Raw genomic sequence first — 21,073 nt, forward strand, 5'->3', positions numbered from 1 at the left:
CCCAGGATTAGGCCCTACCCAAAGATAAAGCCCAACTCAAGGCCCAGGATTAGGCCCAATTCAAAGATTAGACCCAACTCAAGGCCCAGGATTAGGCCCAACTCAAGGATTAGGCCCAACTCAAGACCCAGGATCAGGCCCAACTCAAGGCCCAGGATTAGGCCCTACCCAAGGATTGGGCCCAACTCAAGGATTAGGCCCAATTCAAGACCCAGGATTAGGCCCAACTCAAGACCCAGGATTAGGCCCAACTCAAGACCAAGTATTAGGCCCTACCCAAAAATTAGGCCCAACTCAAGGCCCTACCCAAGGATTAGGCCCAACTCAAGGCCCAGGATTAGGACCAGGATTAGGACCTGGATTAGGCCCAGGCCGAGGGCCAGAACAGGACTGGGCCCAGGCATGTTGGACTCTGTGCTGCAGGGTGGATGATGAGGATGATGTTGGAGCATGCTGACATCATCACCCCCCAGGAGTGGGCGGAGCATCAGGAGCAACTGTAGCGGTTTCCTATTGGTCCTACTGAGTAATTACATCAGATATATTCAGCGTCAAGTTATAGCAGTGTTATTGAACAACTTCCTGTCAGTCAGTCAGTCAGCTGATTGGTCAGCTGATCGGTCAGCTCTTCATCTTTTTCTTCAGACATGCGATGAGCTGCATGACAACAACAGCAAGACGGGAGTTTGTTTGTTTGTGTTTTTCTTTCTTTCTTTTTTTTTAAACTAGTTTTCTGTTTAAATCTTGGAGCGTTCCCTCCGTCCACACACACACGCGTGGCCAGAGACACGAGGACAGTCCGAGGACACCTGTCTGAGGACACCTGAAGGTTCTGCTCTTCTTCTGTGGCTGAAATAAAGAAGCTCAGGTTCTGTTAGAGCTGATGAAGGAGTGGTAGAGAGAGAGAGATACAGAGACAGAGAGAGACGCCCAATTCCAATCCGACCCCTCACGGACTCACTGACTTAGAGGCGCGTTCACGGGAAGTCCGTGAGTGTGTGAGGGCTGTTCCATGGTCAGATCATCAAGTCCTTACTGCCCCCTTACCGTAAGTCAGCACTGATGCTGACTTTGGGTAGGGGAATTACCCACATTTCATAGCGTTGTGAAGTCAAACACATGGGATGCCGTCGGAACGCGAGTGTTAAAAAAAAAAAGAAGTAAATCAACACACGTGGACAGATTGTTTATTGTTAATGGACAGGAGCAAAAACAAAAAAAGAAAGAAAGAAAGAAAAAAAAGAATAAGTTTACTGTCAGTATTAACGTGCAGTTTGTGATTATTGATGATGATTTGATCAGATCTGATCCAGGAACATTTTGTTTTGAATCCGCCTCCCTCACACACCTTGTGCGTGTTGAAAGTACGGTAAATTATCGGTCCAAGAGCGGAGTCAACAACGTGTTGTTGTCAAGGTAACGTGTGGTGAGAGTGTGTAAGTGCTGTTCCATTCATGTTTACAGCATCTGGACCCTCACAGACTCTCACACTCTGTCACTTACAGCTGACGTCACTTCAGTCAGAGAGGGTTCAGGGCCTGAGTCTTTAGGGGGCGGATTGGAATTGGGGGTGCGAGAGCGAGAGAGAGAGAGTTTAACTATGACACAACAGTGTGTGTGTAATGTAATGTGTGTAGTGTGTGTGTAGTGTAGTGTGTGTGTGTGTGTGTGTGTGTGTGTGTGTGTGTGTGTGTGCATGTGTGAGTCTTTGTTCCCAGTGGGTGACTGGCGGAGTCCCAGCTGGTCCTTGGCTCCGCCCCTCAGTACTCGCTCAGGTTGTGCCACTTGGAGATCTGCCGACGGGGGTTTTCGCACACCTCCCTCCAGTGGGCGGCGCCGGAGGGGGCGGGGCTGTGCAGGCCGAGCAGCAGGTGGCCCAGCACCTCGTTCTTGGTGGTGCGGTCGAAGTCGACCACCAGGAACTCCACGGAGATCTCGGGCAGCAGCTCGGGGGGGATGTCGTAGATGAAGGACTCGTTGAAGACCGGGTTCAGAGTGCACTTCTTCACGTGGGTCTTCTTCTTGGCGATGCGCTTGCGTCCGTAGAAGACGTTCACCTTCACGTAGGGGTCTGAGGATGGAGGGGGGGGGGGTCAGTGATGTCACCTGATCACAGAGTGTACAGATGTGCCATCTAAGGCACGTCACGATTTGATTAGATTTTTCAACAATTATTACGATATTAAAGGGATAGTTCAGCCAAAATTGAAATTTCCCTCATTATCTCCTCCCCCTCATGTGGACTAAGGGCTGGGAGAAGTTTCAGAGTCCTCCGTGGCTTCTCTGAGTTACAGGGGGTCTCGGCGTAGCAGTGCATGTCCATATGACGGTTGCAAATGGATACCAACTGTCTTCATAACAAAAAGACAGACCAAAAAACATCCAAATACCTCCATGCTGCTCGTATGTAATGTCCGTCTTGTATTGAAGCCCCGAAATGCGAAATTGTCCCAAAAAAAATTAGAGTCTATATTTCAAGCTCGTTTGTAGAGGAAGCTTCTCAAAGCTCCTCTTCCCAGTTCGTCCAAATTTGACGAACCGGGAAGAGGAGCTTCCGCTACAAAACAAGCTTGAAATATAGACTTATCTAATTTCTTTTGGGACAATTTCGCATTTCGGGGCTTCAATACAAGACGGACATTACATACGAGCAGCATGGAGGCATTTGGATGTTTTTTGGTGTGTCTTTTTGTTACGAAGACAGTTGGTATCCATTTGCAACCGTCATATGGACATGCACTGCTACGCCGAGACCCCCTGTAACTCAGAGAAGCCACGGAGGACTCTGAAACTTCTCCCAGCCCTTAGTCCACATGAGGGGGAGGAGATAATGAGTGAAATTTCAATTTTGGGTGAACTATCCCATTTTCTCACTCTGTGGCTACTTCATACTTTTAAACAAGGTATATTTGTTAATATCCATGAATTAAAGTGACCAAACCAATTTGTCTCCATTATCTTTTATTAATCTCAAACCACCAAATGATTCGACATATCCTCCACCATGCAACCAATGGGGGAAAAGCAGCAACTAACCAGCTCCCAGTCTTTGAAACGACTCACTTAAAGGAGACATATTCTGCCCCTTTTCCACCAATTAAAACAGTCCCCAGGTTCTTAAAGTCATGTCTGTTCTGCTTCGGATCAAACATCACAGCTCTTTCTGTTCAGAACGGCTGGCTTCAGTGCCTGTCTCTAAAATCATCTATTCTGGAAAGCGACGGTGTTCAGGAATCTTTACGATTAATTAAATATTTGTGGCCTATTAAAACTGTGATTCATTGTAAAAAAACACTAGTAATGGTGGCGTCCCTCGGCCCAGCTGCTACTCACTCGCTGACAGGCCGGTGATGTCCATCTTGGGGAGGTGTCGAGCCTTCAGGACGACCACGCTGAGACGGTGAGACACCGGCTGGTAGGACAGAGACGCCAGCAGCTCCCCACGGCTCTCACACTGCACACACACACACACACACACACACACACACACACACACACAGAGTCACAGTGAGTTAAGGACACATCTCACTAACACTTTACAATAAGGTACACACAATTAGAGTAGTTACTGAGGAACTAATGAGTAGTTACTGAGGAACTAATGAGTAGTTACTGAGGAACTAATGAGGAACTAATGAGTAGTTACTGAGGAACTAATGAGTAAGAAATTAGTAGTTACTGAGGAACTAATGAGTAGTTACTGAGGAACTAATGAGTAAGAAATTAGTAGTTATGGAGGAACTAACGAGGAACTAATGAGTAGTTACTGAGGAACTATTTAGGAACTAATGAGTAGTTACTGAGGAACTAATGAGGAACTAATGAGTAGTTACTGATGAACTAATGAAGAACTAATGAGTAGTTACTGAGAAACTAATGAGTAAGAAATTAGTAGTTATGGAGGAACTAACGAGGAACTAATGAGTAGTTACTGAGGAACTAATTAGGAACTAATGAGTGGTTACTGAGGAACTAATGAGTAGTTACTGAGGAACTAATGAGTAGTTACTGATGAACTAATGAGTAGTTACTGATGAACTAATGAAGAACTAATGAGTAGTTACTGAGGAACTAATGAAGAACTAATGAGTAGTTACTGAGGAACTAATGAGTAGTTACTGAGGAACTAATGAACTAATGAGTAGTTACTGAGGAACTAATGAGTAGGTACTGAGGAACTAATGAAGAACTAATGAGTAGTTACTGAGGAACTAATGAGTAGTTACTGAGGAACTAATGAACTAATGAGTAGGTACTGAGGAACTAATGAGTAGTTACTGAGGAACTAATGAGTAGTTACTGATGAACTAATGAAGAACTAATGAGTAGTTACTGAGGAACTAATGAAGAACTAATGAGTAGTTACTGAGGAACTAATGAGTAGTTACTGAGGAACTAATGAAGAACTAATGAGTAGTTACTGAGGAACTAATGAGTAGTTACTGAGGAACTAATGAACTAATGAGTAGGTACTGAGGAACTAATGAGTAGGTACTGAGGAACTAATGAACTAATGAGTAGTTACTGATGAACTAATGAACTAATGAGTAGGTACTGAGGAACTAATGAGTAGGTACTGAGGAACTAATGAACTAATGAGTAGGTACTGAGGAACTAATGAGTAGTTACTGAGGAACTAATGAGTAGGTACTGAGGAACTAATGAACTAATGAGTAGGTACTGAGGAACTAATGAGTAGGTACTGAGGAACTAATGAACTAATGAGTAGTTACTGAGGAACTTATGAGTAGTTACTGAGGAACTAATGAGTAGGTACTGAGGAACTAATGAGTAGGTACTGAGGAACTAATGAACTAATGAGTAGTTACTGAGGAACTAAGGTACACAAAAATGGAATAGTTACTCATTTTGATGTGTCACAAAAAGGGTAACTAATGATTCAGTAATAGTTAGTTCCTCATTAGTTCCTCAGTAATTTGATTAGTAATTACTGAAGAACTGTCCATTAACTAATAGTTAGTTCCTCATTAGTTCCTCAGTAACTACTCGTTAGTTCCTCAGTAACTACTCGTTAGTTCCTCAGTAACTACTCGTTAGTTCCTCGTTAGTTCCTGACAGCGATGTGTGTGAGCAGGTTTTCCGTGTCAGAGTGAGACCTCAGCTCAACGACAACAGAACGTCTCTGACATGTTTAACGACGGTCCAGACAACAGCAGGTCTGTCCCGCTCTGAGGTCACGCTCACCTGTTGCCGCGGCAACCGCCGCATCAGCTGTTCACCCGGACGACAACAGCAACAACAGCAACAACAACAACAACAACAACAACAGCAGCAGCAGCACAAAGAGTGAAGTCACAGTGGAAACAGACTCACACTGTTGTTCCTTTATTAGATCTAGACCACCGGCTGATGATGTCACTGACGCATCACTGACACGAGACCAGGACTTTGGTCTGGGTCTGGGTCTGGGTCTGGGTCTGGGTCTGGATATTCTCCAAAAAAGTTTTCTCAACTTTCTTCTTTAAAAAAAAACTTAAGAATAAATGTAAGTTATTCTTGAAATCAAAGTTTTCAAATTTGTTCTTTACTTTTTTCTTAACTTTAAGACAACCTTGACCTGTCTTTAAATTCCTAGTATAAGCCATATCACCTTTTTCAACAAATTTTAGACAAATTTAGACTAGTAGGTCATAAGTAAATATATATTTTAACTAATTACACAAAGAGCCTGTTAACTGTGAGCCTGTTAAAGACCCCCTCCCATGAAAAACGTGTTTTTCGTGCTTTTCACGTGTTCCTGTGGCATTTTACTTGTGTTAGAGCACATATCAGCAGAAAAGGAAGTGCAAAACAGCATTTCTGAGTTTTTCTGCCTTCAAATTGCTGTGAACCAACGGCAGACGCAAACTGGCCGTTTCAGGGAGACTGGAGCTGACGTGTCACAGCTCCAGGGGAGGGAACTATAGCCTACTACTACTACTATACTACTACTACTACTACTACTGTACGGGTGCAGAGCAGCGCAGTCTCCGCCCCCCCTCCAGAGGTGCATTGCTAATGAGCTGCTGGTTTTAAAATGACCAAAAAGGGTCGCGGGAGGGGGACTTTAACTGTAATTTCATCCAACATAACCTCAAGCTCCTGTCTTGAAAAGTTTCTTCTCCATGGTTAGTGAGTGACTGACGGTTAAGACACAAACTATATTGCTGTTTGTTGTTGCGTGCAATGCAATGCAGTGACGTATTTTAAAGGTATAATACGTATGAATTCCCCCCATCTAGCGGTGCGGTTGCATATCTGAACGTATTCTTGATGTTGCATTCAGATGAAACGGGGCAGACGTCAGACAGACAACAGACGCTGCATGGAACAGGATAAACAAGCCTCTATGTAAACAAGTGGACGACATGTTGTCATGGTTATGTGGTATTGTTTTACCGTCTTTCTCTGGTGGAGTAAAATGACATCCGGTTAGTTTGCCGACGGCCGTCTGCCTGACTGCACCTGAATGCAACACCAGTGCCTCTGGTGTATTTGTATTTGTAACGACTTGTAACAACTCATTCTATGGTAGAAAGTTTTCATTTGTATGCAGCTGTGATTCACCTTCAGTGAAATACGGATTTATGAAAGACATGTTTGATTTTTGCTAATAAAAAGCCAGATAAGTTACATACTGGGGCTTTAAGAAGTTCTTAAGTAGCAAAAATAAGAAATTCGTAAGAAATTACTGTTCTTAAGAACTGTAAATGTACTGTAAATGTGCTCCAATCAGACCCCTGTTCCTTTACTTTGAGGATGAGATGTCAATTTTTTTTTTTTTCTGTGCAAATATGTTCAACATTCAGTTTTACTGGAAGTCACGTAATCCAATGGGGCTGCCAACCGGTGACGTCACAATATGCAAATCAGATGAGTACATTTACTCAAACTCATCACAAACTTTAGGTCATGATGAATATTTTTCTCATTTACACCATAGATTTATCTCTCACCACTTACAAGCTACAGCCTTGTGAAATCTTGAAATCCAAACTTAATATTTTCCTAAATAAACTCTGGGGCCTAGAGGGTTAAGACATTTCTTAAGATCTTTCTTAAGAACATGTTGGTGAATCCGTTCCTCACCTGCATGTTCCTCTTGGTGATCTGCTGGCTGAGGTGGACCCGTCCCGTGCTGGGGTCGACGCCCTTCAGCGGCACCACGGCCTCGCCGATGACGTCGTCGCGGGCGAAGCGGTCGAAGCTCAGCACCAGGAAGTGCAGCGTGAGGTCGGGCAGCGAGCTGTAGGCCACGCCGTAGAAGGTGAAGGTCTCGTCGAACAGCGGGTCCAGGGTCTTCCTCAGCACGCGGGTCTTCACGCGGTGCTTCTTCTCCGGCAGGATGGTCATCTTCACGTACGGGTCCGAGCTGCCCGCCTGCTCGTCCATGGCGGGGAGGCCGCGGGCGCCCACCACCGTCACCACCAGCGCCTTCTTGGGGAAGTTGTAGTCGACGGTGAGGCTGACGGCGCCCAGGCTGGGCTCGGGCTCGGGCTCGGAGGAGGACGCCGGCGTGAAGGGCGAGGCCGTCTTGCTGCTGGTCTGGCTGCTGCTGCTGCTGCTGGACGAGCCGCTGTCCAGGCAGCAGTAGTCGGCGCGGACCGGCAGCGCTCGCTCCACGCCGCCGCCGCCGCCGCTAGCGTTAGCGTTGGCGGGCGGGACCAGGTGACTCATCTGCAGCTGGCCCGGCATGTCCAGGATGTTGTTCTCGGCGTCCACCAGCACCATGCCGCGCCCCGCCGCCCCCGCCGCCGCGCCGTGCGTAGCGGTGCCGTGGAGGTGGCCGTGGCCGCGCTCGCCGTCACGCTCGCCGCCGCGCTCGGCCCGCCGGATCCCGCGCACGATCCTCTTGCTGCCGCTGAGGGATTCTGGGTAGATGCTGATGCCCTTCAGCATGTGGATGAACTTGTAGGGCGGGTCCTCGGCGTCGCAGTAGCGGTCGCCGTGGAGCTTGTAGCGCCCGCTGACGCGCAGGTAGCGGCGCTGGCAGAAGGACCAGAGCAGAACCAGGACCACCACCACCAGGACCAGGACGCCGGCGCCCAGGAAGCCCGCCAGCACCGGGGACATGGCTGCTGAGACAGAGGGAGGGGGGGGGGGTTACCATGGAAACACAGAGGTTAACATTTGGTTTGGTAATTGACCCTATAATCAAGCTTCAAAAAAGAGTTATTAGAATAATAAACAAAGAATGCTATAGACCGAATCGCCTTGTTGTTTACATTCTACTTCCTGGTAGAAAACCAGCTGTAATGTGAATGAGATCAATAGTAACAAACGAGAGTTTAGCTATATATCATATTTTTCACGCCCTATCACCGTTTAGACAAATCTGAAATGATTGAAGAAACATTACTATTTCTGTGTGTGTGTTTTGTGTTGCTATGTGTTGTATTTATTCAGTTTGGGGGAATCACAGTAGAAAGCATCAGTGGCTCAGCTGACAGGGACAGCTAACGGTAGCTAAGCTAACGGTAGCTAAGCTAACAGCAGGACGTCAGCTGTTAAAACCCTCCCGTTGTGGGACACGACATGAAACTACTCCAGTTAGCTCAGTCATGTTGGAACTCAGATATCCGCTGGAGAAAATATTTTTTTATGGAGCGTTTATTGAGTCACTGAGTTATTAAAGTTAAACAGGTAGCTAACCGTTAGCCCGGCTAATCTATGACTAATTACAAAAATGTGCACACTAGTAATAGTAATGTTTGTCCAATCATTGGTTTTATAGACTTTACAAACATCAGATTAGTCTAAACGGTGATATAGTGACGTGAAAAAGTAGATATATATAGCGAAACTCTCGTCCGTCACTATTGTTCTCATGCTGGTTTTCTACCCGGAAGTAGTTGTAAACAACAAGGAGATTCGTCCTATTGTGAAACTACCAACCCACTATTTTTAAGATCATTAAAATGTTCAGATATTGTGTTCCTAAAGACAATGGAAATCATTTTTCAAGTAAAGAACAACAGCCTTCCAGCTTGTATCCTTCAGTTATTTAAATTAAGAAAAGGAAACTATCATTTAAGAGGGTTATTGATTTTTGAAATGTGTGTGAAACGTGATGGTGTCATCATATGAAAACAGCAATGTCACAACACGATGACATCATGTTTATAAACAGTTAGATGTAAAAACAATGATGTCACCACACCGTCCTCCTGAGGCCTCGTTAGACACACACACACACACACACACACACACACACAGAGGTATATCAATTCTAAGAAGACATGCAACTTTTATGAATCCAAACATCTTGAAAACAGCTTGGTTAGCAGTTTGGTCGAATGCCACTGGAGACATGTTAAATAAAGTTTTCTAATCTAATCTAATCTAATAAACTACAATGTATACAGAATAGAGCTGCCCACCCCCAATAGCATTGACTTTTGGGCCACATGTGGCATTTAGCTGGCACCTCTGGTTGAAATGTGGTATGGCAAAATGTATGAGGACCAAATCATACCCACATACGCATTGCCATATATTCAAATTTGGAGGGAATTATTCTTCTGGTACACTTATTTAACTGAGGCACTTGGCCCAGATAATAGAATATTCTTTTGGGCCGCATGTGGTATGTGACTGGTAAAATTGGAGGGAATATCTCTTCTGGGGCAGTTCTGTAATAGAAGCACCTGGCCATATGTAACTGACAAAATGGCAAAACACATGAGGTCCACATCATAACCACGTTGGTTTTGCCATACCTTCAAAATTGGAGGGAATTTTTCTTCTGGCACAGTTCTGAAATAAGGCACTCTCCCAGATGATAGATGTTAGCTTTTGGGCTACAGTTGGCATGCAACTGGCACAAGTGGCCATGGGTGGAGTTTATTCTGCGACACCCTCCGGACATTTTCATTTTCTCTCACTCAGCTTCTGGACTGGCTGCTGCTTTGGGTAAGTGAATTTTAAACCTTTTACATTTTTGTTGAACTACTGATAATTAATGGCACACACTAGACCTACATCTGTAGAGGAGAAAGCTACAAGTTAGCCGAACAGAACTCGGTTTTAATTTAATAAAGCGTGTGTTTGAAGCCCATGGTGGAAAGAGACAGGCTATGGCTGTGTTAGCAGCTTTAGCAGCTTTGCTAACCCTACTGCTCCTGGGATGAAAAAGCTTGATTCAAGTTACTCCAATGTCTGATTTATTTTATTTTGATTCACCGGAACTTCACACAATGTTTTTTATAAACGCGTTAGCGCAAAAATGATTTTAACGGCACTATTTTTTTATTTTATTTTAAATTTTAAATTTTTTTTAAATAACACGAAAAAAGAAAACGCACGATTAAGTTAACGCTGTGACATTGGAACCTCAGCCGTTGCCGTCTAATGTTACAGAAAACCTGCATGTTGACTACACTAGAGAACTTGTTCTTATCACCAAACAAGGCTGCTCTCTCTCTCTGACAGCTGATTTTTAAATACCATGAATGGAAAGCATAAGAAACATTGATGTTTCTTTTCTTATGTTTCTTATGTTTCTTATCCATTCACTCCATTCACTCCTTTTTTGTAAGGTGACCTTGGGTGACCTGAAAGGCGCCTCCAAATAAAATGTATTATTATTATTATTATTATTATTATTATTATTATTCATATTGCTGTGATTTCAAGCAAAAAAGAAAACGATGCGATTAATCACGATTAACTTAGGAAATTTTGAGATTAATCGCAAGTTAAAATTTTAATTGTTTGACAGCCCTAACACTACTCTTTCAAAATGTCCTGTGTTCTCAAGGTGCCGTAGACGAAACCCTGACTGCAGCTGTTTCAGACAAGGAGGTGGAGGTGATGGGAAACTGGGCCTTGGTATGAAGAGAGACAAAAAATACAAGCTGAAACTGACAGTTAAGACAGACAGTTTTGATGCACAAATTAAACTTTCTTCATTTCTAATATTTCTACACTGTTCTTGTATTTTTGTACAGTATTACTGCAGCCTATTTGATCAGTTTTTTTCTGATTCTGTTTTTATATGGATGTAATTTCTACATGTTCTGTACAGTTCATTGAAGGCAATTTTGAAGTATGAAAAAATACAATTTTAAAGGGAAACTTGTGTGTTTCTTAATTTCTCATATTGATTTTGTGTGATTTAAGTGATCTATATAGGTATCGAACAACTTAATCAGTACTGCTATTGCACTAAAATTATCATTTTTTAATTTTGGTGCCAGAATTGACCTGTCATTCTCTTCATAATGTGGGGCAGATGGAAGGTGTGTTATAGATCTGATGAAAAAAAAGTACCAGTTTTATTCTGTCAACCACATGTGGGCCACAATGATTCAACAGAACTGAGCCACACGTATTCTGTATGTGACCCATGAGCCATATAATTATTTGAATTTAGTTTACTCCTGGTAGAAGTCTGGTTTTGTTATGGTTCAGTTTGGGCTTATATACCTTAGGGCCAGATGTGGCCCATCATTCACTTCCAAAAGTGGGCCAGATGAAAGGTTTGGTGTATATTAGTTTAGGTTCTGGGTAAAATCTGGATTTTGGTCTGTCAGCCACATGGGGGCCACATAAGAGCCAGTAGGCTTTACCTGAACACAGCCATACAGGCAGGCCCTATGAAGCCCAGCTATAAGCCATATGTAGTTGGTACAGTTCTGGTAGAGGTCTGGTTATGTTATGGTTAAGCATAGCTTTCATATACTTGGGCCAGATATGGGCCGTCATTCACTTCCGTAAGTGGGCCAGATCTTTGCTGTTTATTTGGGCCACATCCAAGCCAAAGGAACTTTGCTATTAGGGACATTATACTAAAGTGTGACTAGGACAGATATCATCTCTATGCACAAGAAACTTAACTGGTTATTGGTCAAAGACAGACTATTGTACTCACTGTTTATTGTTATTAGAAATATATCTGTCCTAAGAGCACCTTTTATCTTGTTTAAAAACCTTACTGACTTTAGTGCAGAGAGTCATAAATATATCAGCAGACATGCAGCTGTAGGAAACTTTACATTACCTAAAGCCAGATCTAACGCCATCAAGCACACTATGGGCCGGATTTACTAAGATCCCAGATAGCGGGCGCTATATTGTTTGTGCCCGCTATAATATTGCGAGTTTGGTTAGTGAGCGCAAAACAGGTGATCTACTAAGAGTAACCTGCTAAATGACACGTGCAAACCGCAATATGTAAATGAGGGTTTTGCGCGTGGTAATCGTTTCCGCCATGGAGAGAGTGGACAGAGAGCTGGACGGACGAAGGGACAGAATGACATTTGATCCGATGCAGACAAAGACAGCATGTGTGTTCATGTTTAGATAAATAAACACAAATCGCTACGTCATATAGTGACGAACAGGCAGCAGCTGCAGCCACAATCACACACCTGTAATATGTGTGTGTGTGTGTGTGTGTGTGTGCCGCCCATGATCGAGTGGATTAATAGAGAGCTCAGGTGGGACACACGGATCTAAACGCTCTGACCACTGACCAGAGGGATCAAAGACGGGTGAAGGCAGCGGTGACGTGTCTCAGTCCGGGACCGGGACTGAGAGACGGAGCTGAGCAGCCAGGTGAGAGGAGAGGAGAGGAGAGGAGAGGAGAGGAGGGGAGAGGAGAGGAGAGGAGAGGAGAGAGGAGAGGGGAGGGGAGGGGAGAGGAGAGGGGAGGAAAGAGGAGAGGAGAGGAGGGGAGAGGAGAGGAGAGGAGAGGAGAGGAGAGGAGCGCACTGCAGGACAGACATGCGTCGTGCGTAACGGCGCGTAAATGACTTTTAACACAGCTGAAAAACTGTTACAGAATGACCCAGACGTGAGGAAATGCAGAGATGTAAGATCATGGGGCTCTGACAGGTATCAAACCAATAAACGCATACGTTTTGGCAAAGTTGTATCAGTTAGTACATGGTTTTCAGACGTGGTGAATAAAGACGCAAAAACAGCCACCGCAATCTCTTCCTGGTTTGGTAAATCACATTGCACGCGCTAAATAAATCTATTTGCATCTACTCCTCCCAGTATTCTGCACGTTCTGGCTGAAACGCCCATATTTACATATTCATCAAGGCAAACACGCTAAATGGATCGCACGTGCTATTCTGCCCGTGTGAGGGACGCAATCCTCGGTGCGTCCGGTTAGTAGATCAGGTTCCACATGTGTTTGCGCGTGCAATCACGTTTGCACACGTTTTAATACACGCAAACCTTTAGTAAATCCGGCCCTATGTTGTATAGAGGTATGAATGAATGGAATTCAAACTAACCACTAACATAAAGCAATTCAAAAATATTAATAAACAAGTATTTAGCAAAATAGGAAAACATGGTATATTTATATGTATAATATGCTGTATATTTTTATAGATATATAGATATATATGGGTTATTATAATATGTAAACTGCAGAATGAATCTATATGCTGTAGAATGAATCTATATGCAATATGATATGAAGTGTAAGTTGATAGTGAAATAATGTATACATATATAATATGTAGATATGGATGCAATATGTGATGACTTACTAACATAAAAATGGATAAAGCACGGTAACAAAGTGGAAACGCTCACTCTGATGTTGTTTTGTTAGGTGAGGCGTATTGCTCACTAGTTTTTGTATTTTCTTTGTTTTTAATTATTATTATTTTTTATATAGGCCTATAATGTTTCTGTTTTTGTATTATTGGATGTATATTTGACACTGTTGGACCCCAGGAAGAAGAATAGCTGTGGCTTTGCTGCAGCGAATGGGGATCTGTATAATATACAAACAAACACTGAACTCTGCTGCACTCGTTTTATTTTGAAAAAACAGTTCTTTTACTTTGAAAACTTGCTTTTCAGGAGACGGGCGTCGTTTTATTTTGAAAGTCTCTGAGCAAGTGAGTGCCAGCTGCCGATCAATCAATACGTCCTATCGGTGATCGATCATCGTCATCGCAGTTGTCACAGCCTCATTAATTATTCATGAACATAACCAAACTCCCACAATGCCTCAGTGCTGCTGCTTCTCATTCAGGCTCCGTCTGATGACCTCATGTTTTTGGACAGAGCTGAAAGCAGCTGGTCGCCTAGCAACACACACACACACTGAGGCCTCTCTCTCTCTCTCTCTGCCTGAGTTTCTGATCAGTGATAGTTAGTATTGATCCATCCAGCAGCGGCTCCTCTGATTGGCTGAAAGAAACACCTGAAGACGTTTCTCTGAGGTGAGAAAAACAAAAACTGATCAGTTCACCAGATCAATAGTTATTGATCGACGACTGAATCTGATTCCAGTAAAGAAAATCAGCTCTGTGACTAAAACACCAGTTTAGTTCAGTGAGATAATCTTCACATATGAACTCCTTTTCTACCGTATCTGAAGCTTAAAGGGATAGTTCATAGGCCTGTAACGATTCACCAAAGTCACGATTCGATTCGTATCTCGATTTCTGACCCACGGTTCGATACACGATTCGATTCAATTCTAATTTTATTAAGTTTGAAAAAAGAAGAGATTTTGAGAGCAAAAACTGGATTATTTATTATAACAACAATATAGCCTAACGTTAACAATTATAGCTAGGGCTGCCCCCAAATAGTCGACCAAGCACTGGTCAACCAAAAAAACATTATTCAATTCAATTTTATTTATAAAGTGCATTTCATGCACAGGGCAAACTCAATGCACTTTACAATAGTTAAGCAATTATAATACAATGCAATTTAGCCGACCAAAATCTCATTGGTCGATTGGTTGCAGCAGAAAAAACAAACATTTGGAGCTGTGTTTTGTCAAAATTAAGTCAAAATCAATATGACTGAACTGTTTATGAAAGACTATAGGGCTTTTAATTTGAAGGGCCGGATACAGGAAGTCGTGACACGCACTCGCTGTCAGTTTTTTGTTGTTGTTGTGTTGTTGTTTTTAGGTTCGTCTTAGAGTGTCGCGGTTTTGGTTTCGACACGTGTATCGTTACAGGCCTAATAGTTCAACATTTAGTCAAACTGGCCCATCACCATAACCCCTATAGTCATAGCAGTAGGTTCGTTACCTTTAATTGTCGGTGCAAGCTGTTTTTAGAACGGCGGAGCAGAGCCGTGAGCTGCTCAGAGCTACGCTACGGAGGCTCATTATGGGATTTCTTGGTTTCCCTCCATCAAACTCATCAAATACACAATCCAACAACTCCACAACGCTCTGGTGGACAAGTTGTGAGCTGCACATTCACCACGCTATGAGATAATAACACAACGTTACCACACAGAGTTGTTGTAGAGGGAAATACAGAGACTGTTGATGAAAAACTGTCCCTGAAGGCAACGTGCATCAGTGGTTTGGCATGAATTTCCCTCTAAAACAACTCTGTGTGGTATTATTATTACTGGTGTAGATAACATCTCTAGCTAAATTCTTAAAGCTTTTATAAACAGAACTTTGGAGCGGCCTGTCCTGACCGAAGTGAACCAGAAGTGAACCACTGAGGTTGTGGAGGGATAGATAGATAGATAGATAGATAGATAGATAGATAGATAGATAGATAGATAGATAGATAGATAGATAGATAGATAGATAGATAGATAGATAGATAGATAGATAGATAGATAGATAGATAGATAGATAGATAGATAGATAGATAGATATTTAGATCATTTTCATTTGTTTCAAACTAATTTTCACTTGAAATAAGTAGAAAAATCTGCCATTGAAAGCAAGTTTTTTGTGCTTGTAATAAGAAAGAAAAACTTGCTCCACTACCAGATTTTTCTACTTATTCCAAGTGAAAATCTGCTTGAAAGAAGTAAAAAGTGTCTAAAAACAAGCTGCTTTTTATTTGTTGAGTCTTATTTTAAGTAGAATGAGATTTGTTTTGACTATAAATGACATTTTGACTAGAAATAAGACAAATTATTCTTGGTAAGATAGAGTTTTTGCAGTGCAGTGCAAAGTTTCCCTTCACAGTCTACGACCTCCTCTTTTTATTTGGGTTATAGATTGATAACTTATAGCAATGCACAGCACAAACAACCAGAACAAAGCTTCTGACACAAGCAAATAAAGTTTCTAAACCTAGTTTCAGTCAATCATTTCCCCCTTTAATAACCCAGCAGCTGACTGGTTGGTCTCCTTCACATCGAGGTTCAACACCAGTCGGGTTATTAAAGTGACTCAACTTTATCTGAGGAGTTTAGTTGGATACAAACTATAGCATCTTTAAGGACAATGTGTCATGTGAGCGTTTCTAACTCTGATTTAATGAGCATTTACATTTTACAATTGGTTAATGAATCATTTGAATACTTGTATTTACACTGCAAAAACTCAAAATCTTTCCGAGAATATTTGTCTCATTTCTAGTCAAAACTAATCTCTTTCCACTTAAAATAAGACTCATCACCTAAAAATTAACTTGTTTTTAGATCATTTTCACTTGTTTCAAACCAATTCTCACTTGAAATAAGTAGAAAAATCTGCCAGTGAAAGCAAGTTTTTTGTGCTCGTAATAAGAAAGAAAAACTTGCTCCACTATCAGATTTTTTAAAACTTATTTCAAGTGAAAATCTGCTTGAAAGAAGTAAAAAGTATCTAAAAACAAGCTACTTTTTAATGTGATGAGTCTTATTTTAAGTAGAATGAGATTTGTTTTGACTAGAAATGAGAGAAATATTCTTGGTAAGATTTTGAGTTTTTGCAGTGTATTTTAACAAATCAAATGGCTGCAGGGCGTTTCTTTTGTTTTTTTGAATGGCCCAATATCCAGATTAGTTAGAAACATGTCCACCCTCATACCCTCATGCCTGAAGGACGGACAAAGAGAGACAAACATGTGTTTAGTGTTAGTGGCAGGCAAAAAGGCCCTTAGGAGAAATAAAATGTCTTTGACAGGAGAGTCCAACACTGACCATGTGGACGGACATCACGATGGAGAAACTAACTGCAGATTTAAATTACAAGAAGGACCTGTTTGTTTCACGTTGGAAGAAATGGACGGACTATACAACACCACGCAGGCCGGACTTTAACTTGCTTTAACCTGAGATAATATGCTGTAGGTACTGTATATATGTAGCAGTAACCATACCATATGTGTTCATGTTTTAGTTCTGTTTTTTATGTTCTTTTATTACTAGAAAAAGGACATTCATGCTGATACTTTGTGACTAATATATTTGAAATGGATGTACATGTCATAGTATTTGTTGCAGAATGTCAATAAAAAACTACATTAAACGACATTATGTCCACCAGCACATCGACCGAATGTTGTGCTTTTATCACAAAATGAATAAATGACTGGTTGTTGTGATAAACTGAGTTACTGTAAGCCGCCTCACTGATAGGAGATTTAAAGGGATAGTATCATTTTTTTTAAGTGGGGTTGTATGATCTACAAACAGCCCCTAAGTACTTTAATTGCAGTAGAAGACTCTCTGCACTCCTTCCGTTAGCAACGCCAGCCCATAATAGCCCTGCCCAGAGATTTACAACATACAGTGTTGTGAACAGAGCCAAAGAAACGGCCTATTTTCACGGCCTAAAAGAAAAAAAATACACAGTTCCATTGTTCACTATAATATAATTTTTTCCACCCCTTCAAAGTTCAGGAAAAACACAGTTTTTATTTGGACCTAACCAACTGCTGATCGGCGGGCGCTAACCCTGGGCGGAGGGATACGTGAGTTGGTTAGGTCCAAATAAAAACTGTGTTTTTCCTGCACTTTGAGGGGCTGGAAAAAATTATATTATAGTGAACAATGGAACAGTGTATTTTTTTTTCAGGTAAAACCTCTTTTAGGCCGTGAAAATAGGCCGTTTTTTTGGGTCCATTCACAACACTGTATGTTGTAAATCTCTGGGCAGGGCTATTATGGGCTGGCGTTGCTAACGGGAGGAGTGCAGAGAGTCTTCTACTGCAATTAAAGTACTTAGGGGCTATTTGGAGATCATACACCACTTTAAAAAAATGATACTATCCCTTTAAAATCCTGACTCCTTCACTTTAGAAAAAGGAGCGGCCATCCGGGATCGTTTTAATTGAGAATCCCCCTCCTGCTCCATGCTTCAGGATAAATGAGATTTGCTTCATCGTTTCTCACAAATGTTTGGAAACAGAGGAAGTAGTAATAGAAACAGAATGAAAGATGTTTAGTGCTAAAGCTAAACATCGGCTCAAGCAGCAGCAGAAATGTGAACATTAAATTCTCTCAAGTCACTAGTGTCAATACAGCATTTTACTCATGTTTAATGTATTTAATTTGTGCAATTTCTTAATCTAAATGTTGTAGCTGTGTTTATTTATTCATGATATCTATTCACTGTATTATTCACTGTATTTGTATTATTGCACTTTATTGAAACGGTATTCAGTATCTTTTATCCTTCTGTAGCCTGACCAGGGACAAAGACTGACCGTTAGCTGCAGCTACACTGCAAAAAATCAAATATCTTACCAAGAATATTTGTCTTATTTCTAGTCAAAACAAATCTCATTCTACTTAAAATAAGACTCGTCACATTTAAAAAGCAGCTTGTTTTTAGACACTTTTTCCTTCTTTCAAGCAGATTTTCACTTAAAATAATCTATTAGTGGGGCAAGTTTTTCTTTCTTATTACAAACACAAAAAACTTACTTTCACTGGCAGATTTTTCTACTTATTTCAAGTGACAAATGTGTTTGAAACAAGTGGAAATGATCTAAAAACAAGTTCATTTTTAAGTGATGAGTCTTATTTTAAGTGGAAAGAGTTTAGTTTTGACTAGAAATGAGACATTTTGACAAGAAATAAGACAAATATTCTTGGAAAGATTTTGAGTTTTTGCAGTGTAGACGTCTGGTATGCATCGCATTTTTCACTCTGTGTGGCCATGTTGTATCTATGTATCGTCCCTGTTAAATAAACATTAAAATAAATAGATAGAATAGTACAACCTGGTTGTATCACTCTGGATATAAAGAAACATAAAGTGATACATGTGTTATTATTACATTATCAGCACCAGTTATCACATCTTCAAAGCTGCTTTTAATACTAAACCAATAACATAATAACTTATTACATTATTATTATTATATTATATTTACTCAAGCATTTAAGTTATTACATTACTGGATTTATTTCATTCTAAATAGTCAAAATGATGACATTATTGACCATTATTATGTTTGAGGGAGTTTGTTTTTATTGGATGTGTATGTCAGAGGTCAAAGGTCAAAGGTCAAAGGACCACAGCAGGTTACCAGGTAAAAACGTGTCACAACATGTTGCCGTTGTGTTGCGTTGCCACGGAGACGCCCTGGACAACAAGTCACATCGTCAAGAGACACGATTGTTTTGGTGTGTGTGTGTGTGTGTGTGTGTGTGTGTGTGTGTGTGTTGAACATAAACAAGTAAAACAGGTGATAGATAGATAGATAGATAGATAGATAGATAGATAGATAGATAGATAGATAGATAGATAGATAGATAGATAGATAGATAGATAGATAGATAGAGAAGGTAAAACAGGTGATAGACAGATAGATAGATAGATAGATAGATAGATAGATAGACAGATAGATAGATAGATAGATAGATAGATAGATAGATAGATAGATAGATAGATAGACAGATAGATAGATAGATAGATAGATAGATAGATAGATAGATAGATAGATAGATAGATAGAGAAAGTAAAACAGGTGATAGATGAGGTCATCTCCCTCCTGATCAATGGTATTGATCCATTATTGTATGAACAGAAGATTATTGATCAACATCTGAGCCAATAATAATTATTATTATTATTATTATTATTATTATTGTGTGTGTGTGTGTGTGTGTGTGTGTGTCTCTGCGGGTTCAGCTCAGTTCTTTTTCACTCTGCGCCGGGTATACAGACACCATGACGTCACCCGGTACCCACCCCGACTGGCACGCGCACGCACGAACGCACGCACGGATGAGGCCTCATGCATGCACGAGAGAGAGAGAGAGAGAGAGAGGCGCACGAGACCGACCGACCGGGAAGGACCGATGACAGTGACGTCATTATAACAATAATAACCATCATCATCATTTCTTTGTGTGTGTGTGTGTGTGTGTGTGTGTGTGTGTGTGTGTGTGTGTGGGTCGGATGACGTCACAGTCACTGATCGATCCGTCTGCACCTTTAAAAAAAAAAAAAAAACCTTCACATCCCGAATCGATCGATCGATCTGTTTGTTTGATCATCGACAGGAAACCAGAAACATTATGTAGCTAAGGATAAAAAAATACACACCTGCCACACACACACGCACACACACACACACACACACACACACACACACACACACACACACACACACACACACACACACACACACAGGCTGTAATAACAGGCCTATAATAATAATATACCGGCCTATAATAAAAACAAGTATGAGGCGGATTGAAGCAGCGAGCTCGACGCTGAACAACACAACACAATACAACACACACAGACACACACAGAGGCACACACACACAGACACACACACACACACATGCTGTAATAACAGGCCTATAATAATAATATAACAGCCTATAATAAAAAATAAAAAAAAAACATGTATTGGAGCAGCGAGCTCGACGCTGAACAACACAACACACACAACACAATACAACACAATACAACACACACACAGACACACACACACAGACACACACACACACACAGGGCCTGTCTCTCACCGTAGGCGGGTCCCAGCTCGATCATGTCCGCCATTTTGTGTCTGTGGGCCGCGGGGAGGAGGAGGATGCGGGAGAGGTTGAGGACACCGACTGACTGCTGCTGCTGCTGCTGCTGCTGCTGCTCCGTTACTCCGTTACTTCACATCCATAGATAGAGCAGTAGAAACCCTCTAGCCTAGGTGGTGATGATGATGATTCTGGTCCCGGCGGCCTGGGCTCGATTCCGCTGCTGCATATGTCCGCGCTGTCCGCTAGATCTCTGCTGTCTCTCCGTGTCTGGCTGCGCCGCTCCGCTCCGCTCGGTGCGCAGTGATGCTCCGTCCGTCAGGGAGGAGAGGAGAGAGGGAGGAGAGGAGGAGGGGAGGAGAGAGGGATGCAGGGAGGCTGCGCAGAGGAGGAGGAGGAGGAGGCGCTG

The 21,073-nt window shown here is 41.9% G+C and overlaps 1 protein-coding gene across 1 annotated transcript; it reads right to left on the bottom strand.

Moving 5' to 3' along the window:
* Positions 1–1,657: 1,657 nt before the first annotated feature.
* LOC146972832 (synaptotagmin-11-like) lies at positions 1,658–20,808 on the bottom strand. The gene is made up of 4 exons (XM_085803187.1): positions 20,659–20,808; positions 7,090–8,075; positions 3,334–3,454; positions 1,658–2,071 (listed from the first exon to the last, which is right to left on the bottom strand). Exons 1-4 carry the CDS (start codon positions 20,690–20,692, stop codon positions 1,761–1,763), a joined length of 1,452 nt encoding a protein of 483 aa, XP_085659313.1. The 5' UTR covers positions 20,693–20,808; the 3' UTR covers positions 1,658–1,760.
* Positions 20,809–21,073: the final 265 nt, after the last annotated feature.

This window comes from Trachurus japonicus, chromosome 16 (assembly GCF_045865225.1).
Source record: "Trachurus japonicus isolate A0001 chromosome 16, Traja_1.0".
Classification (NCBI taxonomy): domain Eukaryota; kingdom Metazoa; phylum Chordata; class Actinopteri; order Carangiformes; family Carangidae; genus Trachurus; species Trachurus japonicus.